Source organism: Erpetoichthys calabaricus, chromosome 3, assembly GCF_900747795.2.
Source record: "Erpetoichthys calabaricus chromosome 3, fErpCal1.3, whole genome shotgun sequence".
Classification (NCBI taxonomy): Eukaryota; Metazoa; Chordata; class Cladistia; order Polypteriformes; family Polypteridae; genus Erpetoichthys; species Erpetoichthys calabaricus.
In genome coordinates, this window is record NC_041396.2 from 65,966,940 (window position 1) to 65,994,167 (window position 27,228).

The 27,228-nt window shown below is 41.7% G+C and overlaps 1 protein-coding gene across 3 annotated transcripts in view; it reads left to right on the forward strand.

Moving 5' to 3' along the window:
* The window catches only part of mboat2b (membrane bound O-acyltransferase domain containing 2b), a 261,127-nt gene extending 253,575 nt beyond the window's left edge, over positions 1 to 7,552 (forward strand). For all 3 annotated transcript variants that reach the window (XM_028796886.2, XM_051924923.1, XM_051924924.1), the window contains exon 13: positions 1,224 to 7,552. In XM_028796886.2, coding sequence (XP_028652719.1) covers positions 1,224 to 1,413 — 190 coding nt within the window. In that variant the 3' untranslated portion in view covers positions 1,414 to 7,552. The remainder of the gene's footprint in view (positions 1 to 1,223) is intronic.
* The last annotated feature ends 19,676 nt before the right edge of the window (positions 7,553 to 27,228 follow it).

Here is a 27,228-nt window from a genome sequence, read left to right on the forward strand (position 1 = left end):
TACAAGAAAACGAGATATTAAGTAGACCTCCAGAGGTGAAGCCATTATGTGTTTCCCCGTATTTTTTTAATGTTTCTTCTGTAAATCTCCTTAAAATCACATTTTTGCTCTGAATTATAAGTACATTTAACATTGCCTTATGAAGATTGAAAGAAATATAGAATCATTATAATTTTTGTGTATTATTGTCCAACATACCGTCTGCCCAGTATAACATACAGTGATCCTGTCTCTTAGCAAACTCGATATGAACCCAGTCCATTCTGAACAAAGACCTGCCAAAATATGACAAAGATTTTCATCCTGTTTATAATTTGTTTAGATATATTACAATAACATTTCACAATCTTAATTTCAACCTCTAGGATACATCTCACATTTATATTAGATTGTTCAGTTGCATGTGTGAATGTGAAATACATTCAGTTTGCTGTGGATTTTCAATAATGTACACAATCCCCAGCAATACTTGTGGCTTTTCCCTCTTTAGATGCCTCTTTCATATCCTCCATGACTTTTTGTTACGTTATGGATTTACATATCTCCTTATTTGTAAACACTGTTTTTTTTCATCACTGTTCTTAATTTCTGATCATGAATCCTCCTAAAAATGTCAAGGCTAATTCAAAGGCTAATTCAGATCAAAGCTGGTTAGATTTTGAGTGCTTACAGTTGCTTTTTTTTCAGTAGTTGTCACCTAAAATGAATGGTTATTGAAACACCCCGCCCCCCAATGATACATACAAAGCATACATAATGACTATATGCGTCAGTTTGATACATAAAAATGGAAAGTACTACCATTACAAAAAATACAATTTATTATTTTGCCACTGTCCACAGCTAAAAAAAAATAATGGCTTATATCAGGTGACGGAATGTCTGTGATTCATTCTGCTTGTCATGTAAAGAACTAATCTGGAAATATTCATTTTGCTTAGTTACTTATTTTTTAACAAATTGTGCTGTTTTATTAACATTCTTGAGTAACGTATTAAACAGTATTTTTTTAGATATGATAGCTAAAGGGCAATATGATAAATACTGTACAAATCGGACATGTTATGAATTTTAAAGTTCAATCAATAAGTTTATCTCTAAGCCTTATTGCTTACAGTAGGTGGAATATGGTATGAGAGTTGAAAGACAATGTTATTGTTTCATTTTTAGTTTGGGACCACAGTTAATGATCAGTCAAATAACCATGTGAATTGTCTTTGTAGGTCCTGGTACTTCTGTCTACACATTGCATGCTTGCTGGTTATAGTTGTGTTGCCTGTTAAACCAAAGCAAGTGTCAAGGAAAGATCTTGGGAACAGTCGACAAGCGGTGCATCTGCAGAAACAGCAGGCAGTGAGCAATAGCCATGCCTCCACAAACAACAACTGCAATCAGAAAAGGAAAGAGACATGAAGATACGCCTTGTGAAGATGTAGTGCAGAGATTCCTTTTCTGTTTTAATAAATCAAGGAAAAACCTAAAACTTCCAGTAGTGCTATGGAGAGGGACCACATTTGACAGAAGAAAATAATGAATCTGGGTGGAACTGATACAGAATTTTAATGAAAGAAATGTAAAATAATATAAAAATGCATCAATTTAATGAGGATAAAATTATTGTGGTCAAATTACAGTACAAGATCTAGTCTGCTGAAAGTATGCAAAATATTTTTAACGTTGCCTTAAACCCTCTATCTACTAAAATGGTAACAGATAACCATCTCAGCACTAAAGGATGATAGAAGTACACTGTAGTGTCTTTGTGAGAGAAAAAAGGCCCTAGTGGTACGTAGAGGGTTTTTGTCCAAAAAGAAATATGGTTAAACCTCTCCAGTAGGAAAATGTATATATGCGGATATAAATTTGTCATATATATATATATATATATATATATATATATATATATATATATATATATATAGGAGACAAATTAAGTCAATAAGTAAATATATTGGTTATTCTTTGTTTGGTAATATGTTTAATTATTGATTTATACACACACACATACACACAATATATACAGTATATATATATATATATATATATATATATATATATATATATATATATATATATATGCACATGTGTAGTTATGTATATGTTAAACTCCATATATATATATATATCTATATATATATGAAGTTTAATATGCACATGTGTATATATGTGTATATATGTGCAAAGTGCGTGTGTCCATATATATACACATATATAAAGTATAAATAAATGAGTTGTATTACTCTTTATGATGCCAATTTCCTCAGCTAGGCCTTAGCTTCTCTACATGCCATTTTAATTTTGTTTTGTAATCTGTTATTTATTCTCTAAATTCTTATCTTTGTCATTGGTATTATGGCTGTTCAAAGAGGGTTACAATGTTTTCATGACACATTTTAAGGGCTCATTCAGTTTTTTATTTTACTCGTTTTGTAAAGTGGGTTTCAGGGGATTGCAGGTTTCTTCAGAATGGTAATTATTTTACTGTATCCATAGGATAAAAAGCTTTTTCTTAAAGTCAGCAGTTAGTAATCCAAAATATGCTTTCTGGTTCATATTAATGATTTTTTTTTCCTCGTAAGAATCAAAGTTCTGCTTTGGATGAGTGATTCCTGGGACAGCAGCAATCAGACAGTAACTGTGACACTCATCCTTGAGTTTTCCAGATCAAAAGCCACCTTGTCTCTGTTGTTGTTGTTGTTAAAGGACTGAATTAACCTGCAATTAGTCTTTTGGTCTGATTCCGATTTGTATTTGATTTTGAATTACCTTAATAACACTGTACCTGCATCTCATTCAGAGGATCTACTTTAACTGAATTAATTAAAACTACTACATTTTGTTTTTCATGTTTTATGTTCACCACTCGTTATGTTCTACTTGTGTTTGTATTCGTTTTAGGTAAAAAGCCAAAATGAGTTCAATGTTGGCTAGCAAGAATGTGTTTTTTTTTTTTCTCTTTTTCATGTGGCACCGACTCATTGTACTGTACGTGTGGGACTTCATATTATAATCCATATAGTAAGATTGTAAATTTCATGACGGTGATGATTTTCTGGAATTTTGTGTTAAACACGATGCAGATTTCTAGATGTTCGAAATGCACTTTGATAAGTCATTGCCTTGCAAATGTATTTTCAGTACATGCAATAAAACAAGAGTAATGCAATAATCTGTAACACTCTTTTAAGAGAGCATAACCACGGAGAGTAGTTGATCACTTCCTATACATTCCAGAGGAGCTTCCAGTAGTGTGCAGGGAGAATCCCAACAGTGGCCAGGTAACCACCCTCAAGCAATGACCAAATGTGGTGTTCGTTCTTTAAATTTTAGGTATCAAACACTTTCAGAAAAAGGATGACTTAATAATATAATGAATACATAATTCCTTTTTTATGTAAAAATGGTAACTCAAATAAATTTACTTCTTGTTTATGTTTCCTATTATCAGTTAAATTATCAAAAAAGTAACAAGACAGGCCAGTTCTTACTAATAAACTCAAATTAAGGTCAAAGATTGTAGCAGAATTTGGAGAACAACTGTTGTCTTCATGGACTCAGGGATTTCGAACATCTAGAACACTGTATTATAGTGAGTGTCAGACCGTTTTGTGAGACTTTGTAACCCATAGCATAAAGAATGCACATGAAAGCTTCAAATTGGTTTTGGGGAGACACAGTTGACGGGTTTACTTGTAGTTGACCTCAGAAAGAGATACAGTGTTTGTTTAGGTTTCATCCAAATCCTGGCCATGTCTGCTATAAGGTCATTACCACTACAGCAACACAATGCAAATGTTTTCAATATACGAAGTGCCAAACTGCTAACGTAGTCAGGGTCTGTCTCTGTCTTGTTTATCGAAGAGCGGCGACAGAGTCAATTTACAAAAAGCATACTAAAAACCGGAGGGTGGGAGTTTTACATAGTTTATTCTGAGAACTACTCACAAATGTTAATTTTTAACAATTCTGAGATTTAAAGTTAGAATTTATTATGTCTTTGTGCATTGTAAGTAATGCCACACAGTGTTACTAGTTGAGCATTGCAAGGGTATGGGGAGTTAGAATGCCAAAAAAAATCACAAAGCAAACTGTTTCCGTTGTACAGGTTTTAACTACCATACTTGAGTCGTTTTCATGCAGTTATCCAGAACAGCAGGTGTTTTCTTTGTTTTCCTTTTGGTATTTTTGTAGCTGTTTTAGGTACATAAAACATTACATATAATACATGTTCTAGATTCAAGCAATGTGTTTCAAAAAATAACTTTTCTCTCTTTTATTGAGGATTTTAGCTTTACTGCTCTCTGTAACCCTGTGATGGGGCACACTCTTCACTTATTGCACTGATGTTTTTGCTGGTAAATGGTGGGCTCTGGCAATGCAAATGGACTAAATGCCATCACTTATGTGTGTAGATTTCTCTAGACGGTGGGCTGATTTTCAGCCCAGGCCTTCCTGCACCAAACGTTACAGGTCTGCACAATGTGATGTCCTCTGAAGACCACAAGATCAGCCTTTCCCTTGTCTCAAGTGATCCTACCATGCTTCTTGTGAACAAACTTCAAACTAAAGAATTTTTGACAAATTTATGTTTTAAGTTTTTCTTTCCCAATAACTTACACCAGCAGGCTTTACAGTCTGTTTGAAAAAAAAATAATAATGAAATTAATCATTGTGTTATTTATACAGAGTTTTCTCTTAGTTCACAGTTAATAAACTAAAATGGAGTCTTGAAACAGGAATAAGCCATACATTTTTTACACAATTAACAACTAATGTGAACATCTCACCATCTCAGACATTATTTTTCATTTCATCAGAAACTGTAAACATTACAGCATTTATGTAATCCTGCTTTACCTGTGATTCAGAACCTTTTGTGTTTGACTTGGAATGACAATCCATTAATGTTAATTGCAGATCTCATTTCTACAGTATGGCGGCCAAAATCCCTCATTCAGTTCTATGCCTCCTTTTCTTCTTTATGACCTTGTGGATTTAATTAATTTATTAACTGCATTTAAAAAGCGCTTTTCTAACTTCGGAGCACTTTACCTAGACAGTGGGGGAACCACTTCAGCCACCACTGATATGTAGCATCCACCTTGATGATGCAACAGCACCCATTGTTGCTCCAGTACACTCACCACACATTAGGTCTTAGATGGTGAACGGGTGAGGGAGATAGTAGCAAATAAGGGAGAGGTGATGATTAGGGGTCCATGTTGGGCAGTTTTGCCAGGACATTGAGAGACACCCTACTCTTTTTGAAAGATGCCCACAGACGTCTTTTATGACCACAGAGAGTCAGGGCCTTCGATTTTAATGTCTCAGCCAAAGGTGAGCACCAATGTTTACATCAGTGTTCCTGTCCCTGCACTGGGGTATTCAGCTCCATACAGAGACCACATGATAAGCACCCCTTCCTTTGAGAAGTCCAGCTTCCATGCTCTAGCTGAAAGCACATTGTTGACTAAATATATATCTTTACAATCTGTATTGATTGGGGTCCATGTGTTGTCTCAATATGAACTGACTTTTCTTGACTTCTTTAATTTGTACTTTAGAAAGGTGTAATTTACCCAGGGTTGTTGTGTCTCATAACAGTAAGTCAAAAAATTGAATGATTTTAGGCTGGCCATGATGGCGTTCTTGATGTGTTTAACCTACATGTTGGCTGAAACGGTTTGTTCTTGGTGAAAGTGTTGTGAGATCCTTCACAGAGCTCCAATACAGTACTACTATACAGATTATTGTTTGCTGGCTGTTGTAGAGAGTGGGAAAGGCCTTAGTTCTAAGGTTAGGAGAATGTTATGTGTTGTAATAAAAGACATAAAACAGATGAAGAGTTGGGCAAAAAATGGAAAAATTGGCAGGGGAAAAAAAGAAAACCCAGATAACAGGTGATCATGTGCTGATCCTGAAGGTAATGTCTTTGCAGACGCAAGTGTTTTGACTGACTCGTCTTAGATGGCTCTGGGTTTTAAAGGTGTCATGACGGGAAGAGGCAGGGTTATCAGCGGAAGCAGAAGAGATGTCATAGGTCTTGTTGTCAATGGTCTTCAGTCCCGAGGATGGGAAACAGAAAGGCATACCCTCATGGCTCGAAGTGATATTACAGCTATTATACGAGCCTTAAAGCTGTCCCCTAATCACATGTGTGCCAGATACATCTCATCTGGACAAAGCATTTTTTCCTGGACTTTGGCTGTAAACCCCGTTTTCTACTATATCCAGTAGATTTAGGCAACAATTAAATCAAAGATGTGGCCATTTTTGATTGGCACTTTTTGCCTGTTTTTGTACTCTTGTTAGGACACACTTCCTCAAAAGAAGGCACCTGCAAAAAAGTGTTTCACAAATTTTTCTTCAAAGCCTTTTGTGCAAATTGTTTAAAAATTGCATTACTAAAATTAAACAAACATTTCCTTTTATGGATTTCTGAGCTATGAAAATAGAGCATAATGGATACAGTCTACTTTATACCAGTCAGTTGCATTTTGTTTGTGGGTATCCTGTGCATGACATAGCAAATGAAGCCTCCTTAGAAAATGTGTGCTTGTTCACTTTCTCTGAGATTAGGCCACTTTTTTCAATTATGTGTTAAGTATGCTGCAACCTTAAAACCGCTGCCAGAAATCCCTTAAAAGTAAGCATTTCTTTAATCCTTCCATTTAAACAAGCCACTCATTCTTCCGTGTGATCCAGTCTAATAGGTGAGTTTGCCTTCTTTAATGTGCTTTACTTTCCTCATGCCAACATTATGTTGTTGATTTTGCTTAAGAATGTAAAGCCCCGGAAATTTTGTCCATTTGATTAGGGTTTTGATTTGATAGCCATTTAGCTAACTTTTTGACAAATGTAATACAAGTTTTAAAAAAAAAGTAGCGCAAAATGAAAATCTTTTATCTCTCAAATGTGTTGTTCTTACAAACAAGTTTAATCTGACGTGGACTCTTACCTAACCTTAAACTCGCGTTCTCCTTCCTTCACAGCTCAGTGAACAGAGCAGCTTTTTGCCTTTTTAGTCCCTGCCTTAGTGCAGTAAACATGAAGCGGTTTCTGTTTGGCAAGCTAAGCCACATGATGAAGAATAAGGTGACGGGTGACCTGAAAACAGGTGAGGTGTCGTGAGTGTACAGAGCAAGGGACCTGCCAGATGGCTGGATGTCTCATTGCCATTGGGAAGAAGAGATTGCTTCTATCCAGGGTTATGTGTTTTTTATGACTTTACAATGAACATTTACCAAAATTTGCCTTCCCTTAATTCACCTGACTGTTTTAATTTCTTATTTTTTTAATTAGTGACATATTTAATCTTATGTGCAAAATTGATTTTGGTGATGGTGTGATCTAAATATTGTCACTATGTCAACACTGTGATGCATTAATCACAATTTTGTACTTTATGGTAATATTGCTTTCTTTGTAACATTTTAGTGGCTGTTTTAGGAGCATTTGTACCTTTTGTCTAAATGTTTCATTTGTACTTCAAAACGTTTGTCAGTGTGTGTGTTTCTTGGCAGTGCTGATTAAAGCAGCAAATGAAAACTCAGTGAAGAGTGGTGTTGTTCAGTTCTGGGTACGCTTTACCTGGACTTGTCATAGGCGCCCCACTTTCAGCACTATCGTCATATGCTTGGCCACATCCACAGAAGTGCTCCGATGGCCAAATAAAAATATATCAAAAATTTTGTCAGTCTGTCTGAATATGAATGACTAATCTTCTCAAGGCATGATAAGCAACACTATGCATGGTGTAGCCTCCTGAGGTTCTAATCTAGTTAGGTGGCCTGTTCACTGCTGGTTCTTGCCTTGTGCCTAGTGCTGCTGGGACATGTTTTAGTTCCCCACTCCCCTGGAGGCCTTGACAATGCAAATTCATATAACTGATGGGTTGGCCAAGGTTAACTTTGAGCTGAAGGTATATTGTGAACCTTGCGCTCTTTCCAGTTTCCATTATCATTCTTGTGCCTGCGCTATTTCACCATCATGTTTCAAAAGAATATACTGACAAGCTTCCATAACAGTTGACAAGAAACACTCAAAGTTCAGCTCCACTGAAGGTGTAAGTTGAGATGCAACCTTAGTTTGAGTTGTCACTGCCCTAATGGAGGCAGTGTGGCGAAGTGGTTAAGGCTTTGAACTTCAAACCCTGAGATTGTGGGTTCAGATCTCACCCCTGACAGTGTGTGACGCTGAGCAAGTCACTTTATCTGCCTGTGATCCAATTACCAAAACAAAAGAAATGTAATCTTAAAAGTTGTAAGTCACTTTCAATAAAGGCTTTGGCCAAATAAATAAATGCAATGGTGACATTCGCACAGTAACACTACCAGTTAACCCCTCATTGATTTCTACTTACTGTAAATAGCTGTGTGGTGGCTGTGTGAAGATAAAAATTTATAGAAATGTACAAAACAATAGAAATGATAGGCCAGACCCCCTGCCGTCCACTGTTTTGTACCAGCCCACCCCCCATGAAGCCATCACAATTCATCACCACTGTAATACCACTCATTAATCTGCTAGTTCAAACTGCCTTCCACAAAAAGGTTTATGTGTCAGACTTTGCATTTATTACTCTGTAATCCACCAAATTACTGAAAAGTAATCCAGACAAGGATTCAGTTACCATTAAAGTAAGAATGCTGTTACATGTTGTAGAATGAATATGTCAGTGAGGTTGCATCATCAGTAGTAAACAAACACCATACCCTTTGTGTGTTTTTAGCAATTTAATAGTTAAAAATGTGAAAAATAAGTGAAGGGACCATTGAACATCAAAATGGTCACCCTGGTTTAGTCAAGAAAGAGAGTTACCGTGTGGAAGGTAAAGACATGGACTGGAATTCGTTATCCAGAACTGTCCAAACTATGCTGGGCAGATGTTCAGCTGCTGGAGATATCTATTCATTGGGTGATTACATCAACATCGACGCCAGCCAAAATACAGAACAGATGAGGACATTGATCAGGCAGCACCGAATGAAGCTGATGTGATCAACAGCAGTGAAGAAGAAGAACCAGACCCATTGTGAAGTGTGACAATCTGTGTGAATGTTGTTAGGACACTGTGAAGCTGTCAGAGCAATGCAACTGGAAACAAAGGGGAATCGAAATGGTTTAATTCTGACATATCAAGCCAAACAACAATAAAACCAAACCAGTAATCACTGGGACCACTAGCTCGTTTTAAAGCTCATAAAACTTTAATAAGTGACTCAGACTAAATGTTTTATATGGCTTGTGCAAGCCTGTCTTCATCACACCAACAACATGTCCCACAGAGGTAGATCTTCTGATTGGGGAATTGGTGGTAGTCACACAGGGCCATGTTTGGAGAGTAGGGTGGATGTGGCATCTCTTGAAATCCACAGTTTTGCAGAGCAGCCTTTGCAGCCCATGTAGTGTGTGTAGGAGTAGTGTGCAAAACACAAGGGAGATGAAACTGACCTTTGAAAGCATGTAATCAAGATGGACTACTGTACATCCTTAACATCGTAAAAATGTTACATGAGATCTTGTTAACACTGGCTTGAAACTTGAATGTCTCTGGTATTGGAGAAATATCATGCTTCCATTGTTTGGACGCTGGGTCATATTGATGTATCCAGCTAAAATACATCCCCCCAGCCTGAATTCACTAGCTCCACATGTTTAATTGTCCATGAAGTATGGATTCCGCTGACCCATAACTAATCCTCGTAGTGTTCTCTGTTTGAACACACTGTCATTCTTTGATTTCTGTTGTGCCCTGTGGTGGTAACATTTTCTTCTGTCATTGATGTTGGAGGCTGGCCAGATCTTGGGTCATCTTTGAAAGACAGAATTCTGGAGCCCATTGTCTTCCTGTAGCATAAGAGAGCATGGCTTCATGTAGACACTGGTGAGGGGAGAATGGACCTCCAAGCTCTTATTGTTCTGTACTAGTAAAAATTTGATAATTGCATGAAACCTCCAAGTTTTTTGCCATCCATGATAAATGAGGTCTGAAACCAAACCCATTATAAAATGCTAATTTTAGTACACAGGAGTTCATCTTTGGCAGCTTATAAAACCACCACAGAATCCCCTTTTGAGGCTCCAAAACATTTTGATCTGCCCTATTTCAATGTTAAATGAACTATAGAAAGGGTACGGTAAACAATCAATTAAAAGTTCAGTTTGCCATACGTACCTTACAGTAGGATTCCCAATTAGCCCTTTTCAGGGAATTCCGAAGCAACAGAGTTAGCCAGTAATATGTGGTGTTTATTCCTGCTCTCGTCTTTCAAATCCACAACTCGATTTTAGCAACTTAAGATGTATCTTTGAAAAGCACTTCACAACAAAATCATCAGAACTGGACAATGGCTACATATCTTTTCATACAGGAACTTTGTTATAATTGCCAAGGAAATGTGTTATCTTTCTTATGCTATGATGCTAACAGTGGACCTGTCTTTTTATATTTTGTGTGATTCTTTATGGCAAATGTCAATATATTGTCGTACAGAATAACTTAGGTAAATTACATAGCTGCAATGTTATAACCTGACCATATTTGATTTATGTTGTGACCATTTATCTTTGTATTGTTTCAAAAGTTTTTCATAATTGTTGTATATGAGTAAAGTCTTTGTTATGAAATGTGCAGACCTACAGCACTAAGTGTAGTTTTAAACTTACGATTCTTATAGAATAATTTGATCACATCGCAGCCCTGTTCTGTTGTGTGGAGTAACCAGTAGCAGGTGCATTTGCATTGTCATGTTCCATCGAGAAGGGATCGGCCGCCTTTTTATATGCATGCAGATTCTCAGACATCACCTCCAAGATGAGCATTTGCCCCTTCAAAAGCTGAATCCCGTGTCAGTAGCACACCAAAGCTGTTCGGGATAAAAAGGCTTGGCACCGCACCAAGGCACAAGGCAGCTTGTAAACTTGATGTGCCAGTTACAGGCATATGTGCTGCCATAGCATCAGTGAAAATGTGGTCAGCTTTTGATGGCTTAGATCCATTTTGTTCTCTGTGATTCATCAGTTGGAAAGCTGTGAAAAACCAGGTAACAACACAGAGAGACCTTTTGCGACTCCACCATTGTTTTGGATAACTAAAAGAGAATTTACCTGTTGATGACGCCTCATGGAAGAAAATACATGGAAGTGTGAAAAGAGCTTGAGACCAGAATACAAACAACAAAGCAAACACAAGGCCAGGATGTCAGCTTCATATTGCTTTATAATTATTGCACTGTAGTTTTTTATTGCAACTGCCTTATTATAAACTGTATTAATAATTAATTAGTGTAATGAATTAATTAGGCCTAACTGTAGTAATTAGATTTTACACCCCATTCAACGAGAGAAGTGATGGTGGCGAGCTGAAACAAGAGACCTGAAGGCGGGCCGCTGTTTTGTTGTTCTGATCCAGGTGTGCACTGGAGAACCTGCTGTTGTCCTGGCCTTTGATGATGTTCTGTGAGGAAAATGAAGACTCACTGATAGAGCAGAGATGTAATCGCTTTTGTGCATTTCAATTCATTCACACTAATGTCCTTGTGTTCCTCTTTAAGCAAAACTGATTTTGACATTTCTGAGATCTTCTGATAAAGAGATGATTCACTTAAGGTTGTCAGTAGACTTTTGGCCTTAACAGTTCACTGGTGATCTGCAGAAACAGAAAATGGCTGTTGTAGAACCGCGAGAATATCATTTGAGAGATGAATCCCTTGAAGTGCCCTTTGAAATTCTCTAGCAGTCTTGCTAAGAATGCATACGTTTGGAAATCTTTTCACATTTTGTTTTTCTTGCTGTGTCACTGCAGCTTTGAAAAGTGAAACTTTTTTCTCACAGATTGCTTTTTAACAGAAGAAAGCTTTAACTGCCTCCTGTGTCTGAAATTGTGAATTACTGTATGCTGATGAATGGGCAATGGAAAATGCACACGTCACTTTTTGCTGTCATTCAGAATGGCGTGGGTCTTTTGGTATTAGATCTCAGAGTTCACGCCCTCTGCCAAACACTAGACCCCTGCCAAGCCTGTGCACATCATTAGGCAGCAACAGTTTGTGCTGTTCGGCTGAAGAGGAGATTTCATAAATAAGTTTACAATCCTCATCACTTGACGTCGTCTTTAGGTGTTTCGACTGAGTGCATGTTCAAAAACTAAAATAGCTACGTTTAGTTTTAGAACAGCAAACTTCGAGCACATGCAGAAAAGTCTAAATAAAATAAATTGAAATAAGGTTTTAGGCACAGAAACAGCTGAGTAGTGTTGGTAGGCAAATATCACCATAGCGTTTTTCGCAGAGAATATGCTGTTTTTACCAGTAACCTTATTTGCAGAATATTTTCCTAGAACTTCTCAGTGCGGCTGGTTTAGGCAAACTTTTTTTTTTTTTTTTTCCCCCCCCCCAAATGCCCCATGATGCTTGGCAAGAGTGACATGATATGACAGAGCTGTAGTAGCCATGCACAGAACTTTCATACATGTCTACTTTAAGCTTGTTGCTGACGTGGCCATGTGGTGTAGCGGGTCCACAGCTCACGTCAAAAAGGCCACTTTTTAAATAAATAATCGCTGCACTCGCGGCTTAGCCAGCGGGCGTGGTATGTGTGGCCAAGGGGTGCACAGGTGAGGAGTCGTCCACATCTGTAATTAGTGCAGAGAGCTGCTGATTGCCACATCTGATCCACGTCCCTGTAATAAATAGAAGCGCAAGGTGGCTAGGAAAGTGGAAGGAAAGAGGAAACAGAGGGGAAAAGACAGGAAAAAAGAACGTGAAGGGAGGTTAATGGGAGAAGGAAAGAGGAAACGGAGGGGAGAAGAGACAAGAAAAGAACATGAATGGAGGTTAAGGGTGAGGGCGACAAGAAGCAGGACGGAGAAAGCCGATGAGAGCGAGCGAGCGCAGTCTCGCGGATGTAAGCAGGCAGCTGGGAGAGACGAGGCCTAGCAGGTGTATGGCAAACACCCGGGGCCAATGGTACTGGTCATACCTGCTGAGCATTTGTTGGGAGCAGGAGTGACTGGGAGAAGGTTGGCTCACCGCAGCGAAGGCAGTGGGAGTCAGGGACTTGGGAAGTGGAAGCCCCAGTGTGAGCGTCCTGGTCGCTGGGGAGCCCAAGTCTTGGTCTAGTGAGAGTTGAATGGAGCCAGGGACCGAAAAGCTTATAGACCAGTCAAGTGAAGAAGGTCATCTGCAGGTAGGGAGGCTCCCCTGTTGCATAGCCTGGATGGGAGAAGCAGGGGAGTCGCCAGTAGAAGAATGCACCGGGCTTTGTGTTAAAAAGGACAGCTTCCAGCCATGTTTTAACCTCGTGTTTTAAAAGGATTTATGTATTGGATTTTTAACTTCCACATTTTTTCCCAGCTTTTATTGGATTATATATTTGACTGACTGCACTATTTATTTGAACACTTTTGATTTTGCTGATTTTAATAAAAGCACTTTGCACTTTTTGCACCATCCCTTTGCTTCATTGTTGCACCTCACTGCCTAGCTCATCGGTGACATTACCGACGGCATCGGGTTCAGAGCTCCCAGAAGCCGGATGGGAGCATGGAGCAGAACCCGCATCATCACAGGCCATTGCTGTGTCCAGGCACACAAGGAAAAAAGGTGCTGTTCAGCTCTCTCACCTGGTCCACTGAACAGTGCTGCACAACATTTCTCCCCATGTCTAACGGCACCTATTTCTTCCACTCACGGCCTTTGATTGTTGTATGTGGGTCTTCAGTGAACTTAAAAAGATAAAAATGGGTCCCGAAGCCACAAAGGTTGTGAGACACTGCCACCAAAATTGATGTTCTCCCAGTTCAATGATCTATATTTTATTTACTTATTGTTAGTTTGTAGCCGTTTGTTGTATTTTGTTTGTGTTTATTGTTCTATCTGCGTTTTTTGTTGTTTGAGTCATAGTGGAGCAGTGGTTAGCACTGCTGCCTCACAGCTCAGATCACATCTTTGGCCACAATAATCGATCCAGAATTGTTGGCAAACTTTTCCTTATCCCTCAGGGACACTTAAAACACTATTACACCATTTTAATCCACTCAATAGTTCAGTTCCTTCTTCCCCATTGACTTCAATGCATTTTACAGAGTTTGGAAAAGTTTGTGAACATTTCCATGATTTCTCTGAACTTGAGGTGAAGTCAATGGTCACTTATCACGACTAAGGTAATGTGTGCAGGCTTGAAAGTGTTTTCCATACAGTATAATACAACACAATTGTATTCTGTGTTTTGGTCAGTGTCACCATCTCCAACCCATATAATATAGCTGGTCTCACTACCGTTCTGTAGACCTTCCCTGAAAAAATTCAGTCTCAGTCCCACCAGGCACAGGTGTGGTTCTCTTTCAAACACTGCATATGTGAATATCATTTGCTCCAACCATACAAAGTACTGGTCTGTGCAATTTTGTTCAATACCTGGTGCTATCAAATTACCAGATTAACGAAACTACCAACAAATACAGTGGAACCTCGGTTCACGAACATCTCGGTACACGTACAACTCGGTTTACGACCAAAAAGTTCACCAAACGTTTGCCTCGGTTCATGACCACACACTCGGTATACGAACAAGCCAGATTCCCTTTCGGTTTGTACATGTTCAGTCTCTCCCTGTGCATTTCCTGTGCAGCTAGCAAGAGAGCGCGACACACACACACACACACACACACACACACAGAGGCAGCACACACACAGGCAGCCCGAGACAGAGAGAGCCACGCACACACACAGGAGCGCTCTAGAGAGACACACACACAGGCGCTCCAGGCTCGCAAAAGAGACGCACACACACAGGCCCGAGTAGAGAAGGCTTGTTTTTGTTTTCAGTTCTATTTACAGCGATCGGTTCGTAGCCTGCACTGTTGTAATGTTACTTTTCTTTGTGGTTTATTAAATTACAGATTTTTCAAATGTTCATTTTTTCCCTGTGCTTAAAACTCATTAAAAAAAGTGTTTTTAGCGAGTGGTTCCTAGCACTATAGCGCAAACTATTGCAGTGTTAGTTTTCTCTGTTGTTTAAGGTTTTCTCAGTGTTATTCAATGTTTTTACATTTAGTTTACCATTACGCTGTGCATTCTATGGTATCATTAACTATATTTGTGCTTAAAAACTAAAATATATATATATATTTACATACAGTTCGTACGGTCTGGAACAGATTAATTGTATTTACATACAATCCTATGGGAGAAATTGCTTCGGTTCACGACCAACTCGGTTTACGACCAGAGTTTTGGAACGAATTATGGTCATGAACCGAGGTTCCACTGTACCATGTTCATATATCACCATTCTTATTCTTCTTTCAGCTGCTCCCATTAGGGGTTGCCACAGCGGATCATCTTCTTCCATATCTTTCTGTCCTCTGTATCTTGTTCTGTTACACCCATCACCTGCATGTCCTCTCTCACCACATCCATAAACCTTCGCTTAGGCCTTCCTCTTTTCCTCTTCCCTGGCAGCTCTATCCTTAGCATCCTTCTTCCAATATATTCAGCATCTCTCCTCTGTCCAAACCAACACAATCTCGCCCCTCTGACTTTGTCTCCCAACTGTCCAACTTGAGCTGACCCTCTAATGTCCTCATTTCTAATCCTATCCATCCTCGTCACACCCAGTACAAATCTTAGCATCTTTAACTCTGCTACCTCCAGCTCTGTCTCCTGCTTTCTGGTCAGGGCCACCATCTCCAACTCATATAACATAGCTGGTCTCACTACCGTCCTGTAGACCTTCCCTTTCACTCTTGCTGATACCCGTCTGTCACAAATTACTCCTAACACTCTTCTCCACCCATTCCAACCTGCCTGCACTCTCTTTTTCACCTCTTCCACAATCCCCATTACTCTGTACTGTTGATCCCAAGTATTTAAACTTATCCACCTTCGCCAACTCTACTCCCTGCATCCTCACCATTCCACTGACCTCCCTCTCATTTGCACACATGTATTCTGTCTTGTTCCTACTGACCTTCATTCCTCTCCTCTCTAGAGCATATCTCCGCCTCTCCAGGGTCTCCTCAACCTGCTCCCTACTATCGCTACAGATCACAATGTCATCAGCAAACTTCAAAGTCCACGGGTGCTCCTGTCTAATCTCGTCTGTCAACCAGTCCATCACCATTGCAAATAAGAAAAATGATGTTAAAAATTACAATTAAGTCAGGAACCAAGATAGGAGGAAATTAATGCCTTTGTCAAATTCCTCAACCTTAGCAACCCCAGAGTAGTCGTCAAGAAGTCCCAAACATTTCTCAGAAAAGTGTAAAAAAAATTATAAAGAATACCAATCACGATAGGTTATATCTTGACTGCTGCAGACCACAGTGCTGAGAATCAAGCTGAAGATGAGACAGCTGATATTCCCAAAACAAGCTGACATAAAATGTTTAAAGTCCGGGGTCCTCTCACCCCCAGCACATCTCAGAGAGGGGCATTTTGATGTCCGAGTTGCCCTCAGCTGGCATCAATCCCATGAATTTAGGACATGGATACTCATGAGACCGAGATGGACCGGGCAAGGAGGACAGGTAAGAGCAAGAGTATGTGCATGAAAAGTGCTCAGTGCTTTTATTATTCCAGCAATGTTCAAATCAAAAGTGCAGTGCTTCCTTCATATAAGTAAGTGATTCCCAATAATATAAAAAGTGTTTATCATGGACGTTAAAAGTTAATAAAATAAACAAATCCAAAACTTGTTAAAAATCAGGATCCATTCTTTAAAATCCTTCATGAGCCTCAGTGCTTTATTTCTAAAACAGGCACCTCATCTGCTCACCCATTATGGTCTCCTCAGTAAGAGCTGATGTCCTGTGGCAGGTGCAGTCAACCCTTAAACTGGCTTGTGCCCTCGCCACCATCAGCGTCAGCAAGGACCCTGTGAGCCCTGCTCCTTTCTACTGTTACTGTCCCTTAAGCGCTTGGCAGGAGCGACCCACCTCCATGAACACCATCCGCCTTGACCGGCTCTACCATGATCCTTCCGATTTCTTTCTTTCTTTCTTTTCTCCTCCTTTACCATCCATCTTCTTTTTCTTCTCCGTTTTTTGTTCATTTCTTTCTTTTTCAACTCTTGCAGCTTTTATTCCTGTGGTCGCAGGTGCCTTAACTGGAAACCCCAAAAGTGCTAACAAAGAAACTGGCTGAACGGCACATGAATGCTGGTCCAGCCAATTTCTTCATCAACACCAGAGGGCCACACATCCATACTACCACATACACCTACTTCCATCTTGGGCCTGAACATATTGTTTTTAATGAAATGTTTCACACTGTGCTTTACCACAGGCCTGTCACCTTTATTAATCTAGGATGTACTTAAACAATCTTTACAATATTTTATGATTATCTGCTCATACTTTGTTATGATATTAGGGACCATGCACTCTAATGCTGCTTGCTCTTTTTGCTTTTCTGTTGTTCATTCATATTTTCTCCAAACCTTTTAAATCCCAGCTCGGCCTGTGGCAAAGTAATTGCTAAAGAGGAAATTAATAATGTAAATGTATTTATTAAGAAAATTAAGGAATAAGCCAAAGCTTCATGTGAAAAGAAAGTTGCTTTGAGTTACTAAGTGGAGAAATGGCTCCCGCCTACTAACACAGAAAGACATCAGAGGATGACCCATGTGACCTTCTTGACCTAAGTTTCTTATTTGAGGTCATCTCAATGGAGTTTAGGCTTGGACTTTGACTAGGTCACTACTACACTCCAGATTTCTTTTATTTTGACAATTCTGGTGTATAATTGATTGTTTATTAAGAATTATTGTTGTGTAGCCTGGTTTTGCTGCTTTGGTTCAAGGATGAGTGGCTTGGCAATCTCCTGAAGATCCCACCACTTCAGGGCAGACTTCATGGCTTAATGCTAGTAACTCCTCAGGTCCTGATGCACCTAAGCACCATCAAATGAGAGCATGTGTGATCTGATAAGAACCCACATTGGACATTGTGTAACTGCTTTGCCAAAGAAACGTTAGTGTATTCAGGGCCGAGTACATCGTGCCCCTAGCCAGACTCCATTGCAAGTGTCCCAAAAAAAGAAGAGACATTTAAAATAGTCTCTCTTTTAGACGCCTGCAGTTCAGTTTGTAACTGAAATTGACGAGCAGGGGGAGAATGGCACCCGCAAGATCACATTTGAAATTGATGAACAGGGGAAGATCGGTGCCCCTGTGATTGTATTTGAATTCGATGAGTTCCATCCATCCATCCATTTACCAACCCGCTGAATCCGAACACAGGGTCACGGGGGTCTGCTGGAGCCAATCCCAGCCAACACAGGGCACAAGGCGGGAACCAATCCCAGGCAGGGTGCCAACCCACCGCAGGAATTCGATGAGTTCCCCTTGAAAATCTGTGCCCTCATGACCATATTTGAAATCGATGAGTGGGTGAAGATCAGTGCCCCCTGTGATCATACTTGAAATTGACAAGCTACCTTTAGAAATTGGCGGCCTCACAACCGGACTTGAAATTGAACCGCTTGAACATCAGTACTCTCACGACTGCATTTGAAATCGATGAGCGGGTAGGGTGGAATCGGTGTGATCGCATCTGAAATCGACAAGTGGAGTGAGATCAGTGCCCCAAGATTGTATTTGAAATTGACAAGGTTCCTCATGGAGATTGCCCACCTCGCAATCACATTTGAAATCGATGTGTAGGAGGTAGATTGGTGCCCTCGCAGTCATATTTGAAATCAATGAGCGGGCGGGGGAACAGTGCTTATGAGATCATACTTGTTAGAAAGTGGTGGCCTCATAACTTGGAAATCGATGCTCTTGTGACTGTATTTGAAATCATTGAGCGGGGGGAGGATGGTGTCCCCATGATTATATTTGAAATTGATGAGCTCCATCTTGGTGCCTGTATTTGAAATCGATGAGTAGGGTGAGATTGGTGCCCTCACGACCATATTTGAAATCGACACATTCCCCCTTGGAGATCGACGCCCTCCCGGGCATATTTGAAATTGATGAACAGAGGAAGATTGGCACAATTGTATTTGAAATTGACAAGCAGAGGGAGATCAGTTCTCCCATGGTCGTATGTGAAATTGACAATCTCCACCTTGAAGATTGATGCTCTTACAATCGTATTTGAAATCAACTTTTTGGCACAACCTAGGCCAGTGCCCAATTGGCCTATGCCTGGCGCTGGCCCTGGATGTCTTGTTCCACCACTTGATGGAGTACTGGCTGGCAGGTAGGTGGTTTGACATAGTGGATAAATATGGATGTGAGCCACAAGGATGCTAGTTCAACTCCCTTCTTTACTTCACTGTGTGACCCTGAGCAAGTCACCAACCGTAAAAAAAAATAATCTTTAAACAGCTGTGCAGTGCACTACATGTGTATCTGGAAAGTGCCTTGGGATGGTGTTTGCTATAGAAAGTTGCTATTTAAAATAAAGGTTTAAAATAAACATTTTCCAGGATTAGCGGGGACATGCAGCAGTAGTAAACAGGTGGGGAATAACGAAGTTTCCCAGGTTTGTGTCTTAATGACACTAAATGCACAAACATTGGTGTCTGAGCGATTTTACCCAGCAATGAGGTAGAGCCCCATGCCCATCTGGTTCCAGCCTGGCCCCCACTGTTGCTTGGATATTCTCTGGACTCCTGCCTTGCCAATGACACAAACACATACTGTATTATGTCTTGATTTTTGTGAACTGCAATGCATAATTGTATGTGGAAAACAAAATCTAGTAGGCAAGAATAATATTTGAAGTCATTTTCAGCTATATGAAAGGTAACAAAAATTTACCATAATACCAAAATAGAGAAGGCAGTAGCCTGTGACTAATCTGGATGCATATGCCTCCCATGGCTACAACATAAAAGAATAAGTGATGGAGTGCAAATTATAGACCAGCGTGCAACCCCCCTTTTCATTTACTCATCTCTGGCACATGTGGGTGTTGGATTCGGATGCTGTGTTGCCATGGATACTGCATCTAAAATGCAGACGACCTTCACTTCAGATTGCACCTCCCACCTGAGGGACAGAGATAAGGTTTGTCAGCATCCACTGTATCCAGACCTGGAGCTTTCATTGTTTATTTGGTATTTATTATCACAAATGCTTTACGTTATGTTCAAAAAACAATTTAATCCAAAAGCTATTGGAAGTCAGCGTAGTTATTCCTGCTAGCATTTTCAAGTCTTATCTCCCTGACAAGCCTTCCAAGCATGACTGTGGCACTTTTAAAGTCCATGGTTAAATTACAGATCACGTGCAGTTATGCAGAAATGGCGTCAATGCGAGCCCAGCTAGCACACATTCAAAAGACAATGGGGGGAAATGTGACTGTAGGAGCTGCAACTGCTCATGAATCTTCAGTGATTCTTACAAATGTGCATCAGGGCGGACAGCAGCATGGTAGAACAATAGTTAGTGCAGACATCTTGGATTCAGATGCTGTACCTGGTCATTGTTCTGACCACAAAGGGGCACCCCAGAGCTCCCAACACCAGATACAACTCTACAAAACAGTCCCAAATTGAAATATCCATCCATCCATCCATCCTCTTCCACTTATCTGAGATCAGATCATGGGGGCAGCAGCTTGAGCAGAGATACCCAGACTTCCCTCTCCCCGGCCACTTCTTCTAGCTCTTCCGGGAGAATCCCAAGGCGTTCCCAGGCCAGCCGAGAGTCATAGTCCCTCCAGTGTGTCCTAGGTCTTCCCCGGGGCCCCCTCCCAGTTAGACGTGTCTGGAACACCTCACCAGGGAGGCGTCCAGGAGGCATCCTGATCAGATGCCCGAGCCACCTCATCTGACTCCTCTCGATGCGGAGGAGCAGCGGCTCTACTCTGAGTCCCTCCCGGATGACTGAGCTTCTCACCCAATCTTTAAGGGACAGCCCAGACACCCTACGGAGGAAACTCATTTCAGCCGCTTGTATTCGCGATCTCGTTCTTTCGGTCACTACCCATAGTTCATGACCATAGGTGAGGGTAGGAATGTAGATCGACTGGTAAATTGAGAGCTTTGCCTTATGGCTCAGCTCCTTTTTCATCACGACAGACCGATGCAGAGCCCACATCACTGCGGACACCGCACCGATCCGCCTGTCGATCTTATGCTCCATTCTTCCCTCACTCGTGAACAAGATCCCGAGATACTTGAACTCCTCCTCTTGGGGCAGGATCTCGCTCCCAACCCTGAGAGGGCACTCCACCCTTTTCTGGCTGAGGACCATGGTCTCGGATTTGGAGGTGCTGATTCCCTTCCCAGCCACTTCACATTCAGCTGCGAACCGATCCAGAGAGAGCTGAAGATCATGGCCTGATGAAGCAAACAGGACAACATCATCTGCAAAAAGCAGTGACCCAATCCTGAGTCCACCAAACCGGACCTCCTCAATGCCCTGGCTGCGCCTAGAAATTCTGTCCATAAAAGTTATGAACAGAATCGGTGACAAAGGGCATCCCTGGCAGAGTCCAACTCTCACTGGAAATGGGTTCGACTTACTGCCGGCAATGTGGACCAAGCTCTGACACCGGTTGTACAGGGACCGAACAGCCCTTACCAGGGGGTCCGGTATTCCCATACTCTCGGAGTACCCCCCACAGGATTCCCCAAGGGACACGGTCGAACACCTTTTCCAAGTCCACAAAACATATGTAGACTGGTTGGGCAAACTCCCATGCACCCTCCAGGACCCTGCTAAGGGTGTAGAGCTGGTCCGCTGTTCCACGACCAGGACAAAAACCACACTGTTCCTCCTGAATCCGAGGTTCGACTCTCTGATGGACCCTCCTCTCCAGGACCCCCGAATAGACTTTTCCAGGGAGGCGGAGGAGTGTGATCCCTCTGTAGTTGGAACACACCCTCCGGTCCCCCTTCTTAAAGAGGGGGACCACCACCCCGGTCTGCCAATCCAGAGGCACTGTCCCTGATGTCCATGCGATGTTGCAGAGGCGTGTCAACCAAGACAGTCCTACAACATCCAGAGCCTTGAGGAACTCTGGGCGTATCTCATCCACCCCCGGGGCCCTGCCACCAAGGAGTTTTTTGACCACCTCGGTGATCTCAGTCCCAGAGATGGGGGAGCCCACCTCCGAGTCCCCAGGCTCTGCTTCCTCATTGGAAGGCATGTTAGTAGGATTGAGGAGGTCTTCGAAGTACTCCCCCCACCGACCCACAACGTCCCGAGTCGAGGTCAGCAGTGCACCATCCCCACCATATACAGTGTTGACACTGCACTGATTCCCCCTCCTGAGACGCCGGATGGTAGACCAGAATCTCCTCGAAGCCGTCCGAAAGTCATTCTCCATGGCCTCCCCAAACTCCTCCCACACCCAAGTTTTTGACTCAGTAACCACCAAAGCCATATTCCACTTGGCCTGCCGGTACCTATCAGCTGCCTCCAGAGTCCCACAGGACAAAAAGATCCTGTAGAACTCCTTCAGTTTGACGGCATCCCTCACCGCCGGTGTCCACCAACGGGTTCAGGGATTACCGCCACGATAGGCACTGACCACCTTACGGCCACAGCTCCGGTCAGCCGCCTCAACAATAGAGGCACGGAACATGGCCCATTCGGACTTAATTTCCCCCACCTTCCTCGGGATGTGGTCGAAGTTCTGCCGGAGGTGGGAGTTGAAGCTACTTCTGACAGGGGACTCTGCCAGACATTCCCAGCAGACCCTCACAACACATTTGGGCCTACCAGGCCTGACCGGCATCCTCCCCCACCATCGAAGCCAACTCACCACCAGGTGGTGATCAGTTGACCGCTCTGCCCCTCTCTTAATAATAATAATAATAAATTTTATTTATATTGCACTTTATATTTTAGCAATCTCTCTCTTCACCCAAGTGTCCAAGACGTGGACACAAGTCTGACGACACGACCACAAAGTCGATCATCGAACTAAGGCCTAGGGTGTCCTGGTGCCAAAGCACTGCCATCTTTCACCCTAAAGGATAAACTGTCCCTGATAACCAATATCCCCCTGTCCATCCATTATATAATTGGTTTGACTGGGTTAGGAACCTAGAGCCATCCACTTACATAATTCACCTATTATGGCCTCACTCTCTGTGCCAGTTGGCATGCTAATCCATCCGTTCAAGAATTTACAATGTATAGAGTGTTTACATCATCCCGATATCATGTCTGTTTTCTGCAAGGTACTTCACCTGGTCCTCCTATATCTGAAGGGATGTGCATATTAGGTTCATTTGCAATTCCAAATTGGTCAAGAGTGAACATGTGTGAGTGGCCCTGTTCAGAGTTGATTCCTACATTGTGTCCAGGGTGTTGAAACAGGCTCCAGCTTCCTGCACCCTGGAGTATACTAAGTAGGTTTGAGTGTGCCATCATGTGTTATACTACTGTATGTAAAATAATCTACTCTGTAATGGATTTGTTTTTACCGTTGGTGCTGTGATTGATGCAATGTACAGTACAGTAATCCCTCGCTATATCACGCTTCGACTTCCGCGGCTTCACTCTATCGCGGATTTTATATGTAAGCATATTTAAATATATATCGCAGATTTTTTGCTGGTTTGCAGATTTCTGCAGACAATGGGTCTTTTAATTTCTGGTACATGCTTCCTCAGTTGGTTTGCCCAGTTGATTTCATACAAGGGATGCTATTGGCAGATGGCTGAGAAGCTACCCAAACAGAGCGAGTATTACATATTAAATAAAACTCCTCAAATATATTGTGAGCACAGGGGCTGTTCGCACCCCTAGAGGATACGGCCGCTCCTCAAAAAACGCTGAAAGATTACCTTCACATTGCTCTCTTCCTTGCTGGGCTTACATATGGCTGCTTTGTCAAGCGATATGCTTCCTGCACTGTGCTTCGCATACTTAAAAGATCAAACAGCACGTATTGATTTTTGATTGTTTGCTTTTCTCTCTCTCTCGCTCTGACATTCTCTGCTCCTGATGGAGGAGGTGTGAGCAGGGGGGCTGTTTGCACCCCTAGATGATACGGACGCTCGTCTAAAATTGCTGAAAGATTACCTTCACGTTGCTCCCTTCTGTGCAGCTGCTTTATCAAGCGACATGCTTCCCGCATGGTGCTTCGCATACTTAAAAGCTCGAAGGGCACGTATTGATTTTTGATTATTTGTTTTTCTCTGTCTCTCTCTCTTTCTCTCTCTCTCTCTGACATTCTCTGCTCCTGACGGAGGGGCTGTTCGCACACTGGCCTAGAGGATACGGACGATCCTCTAAAAAATGCTGAAAGACTACCTTCACATTGTACATCCTTGCAGCTGCTTTGTCCGGTGGTGCTTTGCATACTTAAAAGCCAAACAGCCCTATTGATTTTTGATTGTTTGCTTTTTTCTCTCTCTCTCTGACATTCTCTGCTCCTGACGCGCACTCCTTTGAAGAGGAAGATATGTTTGCATTCTTTTAATTGTGAGACGGAACTGTCATCTCTGTCTTGTCATGGAGCAAAGTTTAAACTTTTGAAAAAGAGACAAATGTTTGTTTGCAGTGTTTGAATAAAGTTCCTGTCTCTCTACAACCTCCTGTGTTTCTGTGCAAATCTGTGACCCAAGCATGACAATATAAAAATATCCATATAAATATATGGTTTCTACTTCGTGGATTTTCACCTTTCACGGGGGGGTTTGGAACGCAACCCCCGCGATAGTGGAGGGATTACTGTAAACCCTCGTTTATCACGGTTAATCCATTCCAGACTCTACTGCAATAAATGAATTTCCGCGAAGTAGGATTCTTTATTTATAAATCGAATATTTTCGCAGTTAGAGCATAGAAAACCTGTTTACGGCCTTCTAAATACGTTTTTTAGCATTATTAGAGCCCTCTAGACATGAAATAACACCCTTTAGTCAAAAGTTTAAACTGTCCTCCATGACAAGACAGAGATGACAGTTCCGTCTCACAATTAAAAGAATGCAAACATATCTTCCTCTTCAAAGGAGTGCGCATCAGGAACAGAGAATGTCAGAGAGAGATAGAGAAAAAAGCAAACAATCAAAAATCAATAGGGCTGTTTGGCTTTTAAGTATGCGAAGTACCGCTGGACAAAGCAGCTGCAAGGAAGGGAGCAATGTGAAGGTAGTCTTTCAGCATTTTTTAGAGGAGCATCTGTATCCTCTAGGCCAGTGTGCGAACAGCCCCTCGGCTCACACCCCCTCCGTCAGGAGCAGAGAATGTCAGAGAGAGAGAGACAGAGAAAAGCAAACAATCAAAAATCAATACGTGCTGTTCGGGCTTTCAAGTATGCGAAGCACTGCATGGGAAGCATATCGTATATCATTGAGGAGTTTTATTTAATACGTAATACGTGCTCTGGTTGGGTAGCTTCTCAGCAATCTGCCAATAGCGTCCCTTGTATGAAATCAACTGGGCAAACCAACTGAAGAAGCATGTACCAGAAATTAAAAGACCCATTGTCCACTGAAACCCACGAACCAGCAAAAAAATCCGTGATATATATTTAGATATGCTTACATTTAAAATCCGCGATGGAGTGAAGACGCGAAAGTCGAAGCGTGATATAGCGAGGGATCACTGTATTGTTACTTGCCAATAACTGTTCCAGAACATGGATAGATGATGGCACAGGTTGCCTACTCCCTGAGGTCTGACCACAGACACAAGCATAAATTGTCAAAAAGAAGTAGTCAGATCGGGGAGGAGCAGTTTTAACAGGCAAGAGGCTCAGATGTTAGATGGCACAGCCAGGAACTGATGGCTTTCTGCAGACAGACAGCAACTAACGCAACATATGCCTAGTATGCTTGACCCTCCATAAAAGGATAAAGAAGAACAGAGAGACAGAATAAGGCCATTGGACACATAAACTGTGGAGGCTGTTCATAACAACTGGACCAACAGATTGCAACAGACAGCTCTTGTTTGAAATATGTGAAACCCTACAGGCCTAGAGAGAGAAAGAGTGGGAAACAGTATGAGAAGGAAAATACCCAGGAACAGCAGGAATTGCAGGAAGAAAATCTAGCCTGGTGTGCTCAAGGCCAAGAAGGTTGAATACAGAGCTTGGCAAGAAGTAATCAAGGAGCTGGGTTTAGAGCTGCCTCATGCTGGTGTGTCATTGGACTTGAACTTGGATTTGGAGATACAACTGTGTCTTTCCTGGAGACTCTGCTGAGGAGTGAAAGTTGAAGGAGAGGTGAGGGGGAATCCCAGCATCTATCAAGGTGCAATAGAGGGGCAGATTGTTTTTTATTGTTTTGTGTTGCAATTTCTTCCTCCATCTGTGAACCATCTTTTAATTTGTTTAATACCCATCCATCCATCCATTTTCCAACCCGCTATATCCTAACTACAGGGTCATGGGGTCTGCTGGAGCCAATCCCAGCCAACACAGGGCGCAAGGCAGGAAACAAACCCCGGGCAGGCCGCCAGCCCACCGCAGCTAAATTGTATCCCTTTCTGTTATTCCAGGCTAGAGCACACAGTACTGCTCCAGAAGGCAATGGATACAGCAATACATAAAGTAAAACTGTAAATCAGATGCAACCCACCACAGTACCCCGCTCCTCGAGCTTCCAGCTAGCACAGACAGGAACACATATCAACCTGACACACAACTAACTGAACACCAGGGTGTGAGTCATTGCGCTGCCGCACTGCTGCAAACAGACACCAAAACTTATAAAACACTCCAACCTTCACCCCATAAGAGAGAGCGGTTAGAAGCAGGCGCTTATACAGCGCAACCCACCACACGACAAACCAACTCAGGATCCAGATTAGGACCCGAGTGCAGCCATGCAACAGGTGACACCTCCATAAGAGCAGTAAAAAAACATGCACAGGACAACAGATCACAATACACATATCAATTACAACCAGTCAAAATTGTTTAAGTCTAATTGTCTACGTGTATACCTTAAATCAGTCCTCTTCACGGGGCACGACTGCACTCCTCCGCACCATCCTGTTTGCTTACTCACTGCCACTGATCCATCCCACCACTGCCACCATCATGTGATGCCCAGGTTGCCCAGAGCTGACATATTCAACCTGGAACCTGAGACATTGATAGTCATAAACTAATGATGGACTGATCAATGAGGACACATAATATAATCCGTGTTTTTATTCAAAACACTGTCAGCAATAAATAAAGTGCAGTGCAGTCATCTATTAATAAATAATTCTCAATAAACAGTCCCAAATGAAATCGATGCTTGTAGAGGTTAAAATCCAAATAAATAAATAAATACTCCAAAAACTCACAAATTCTGGTTA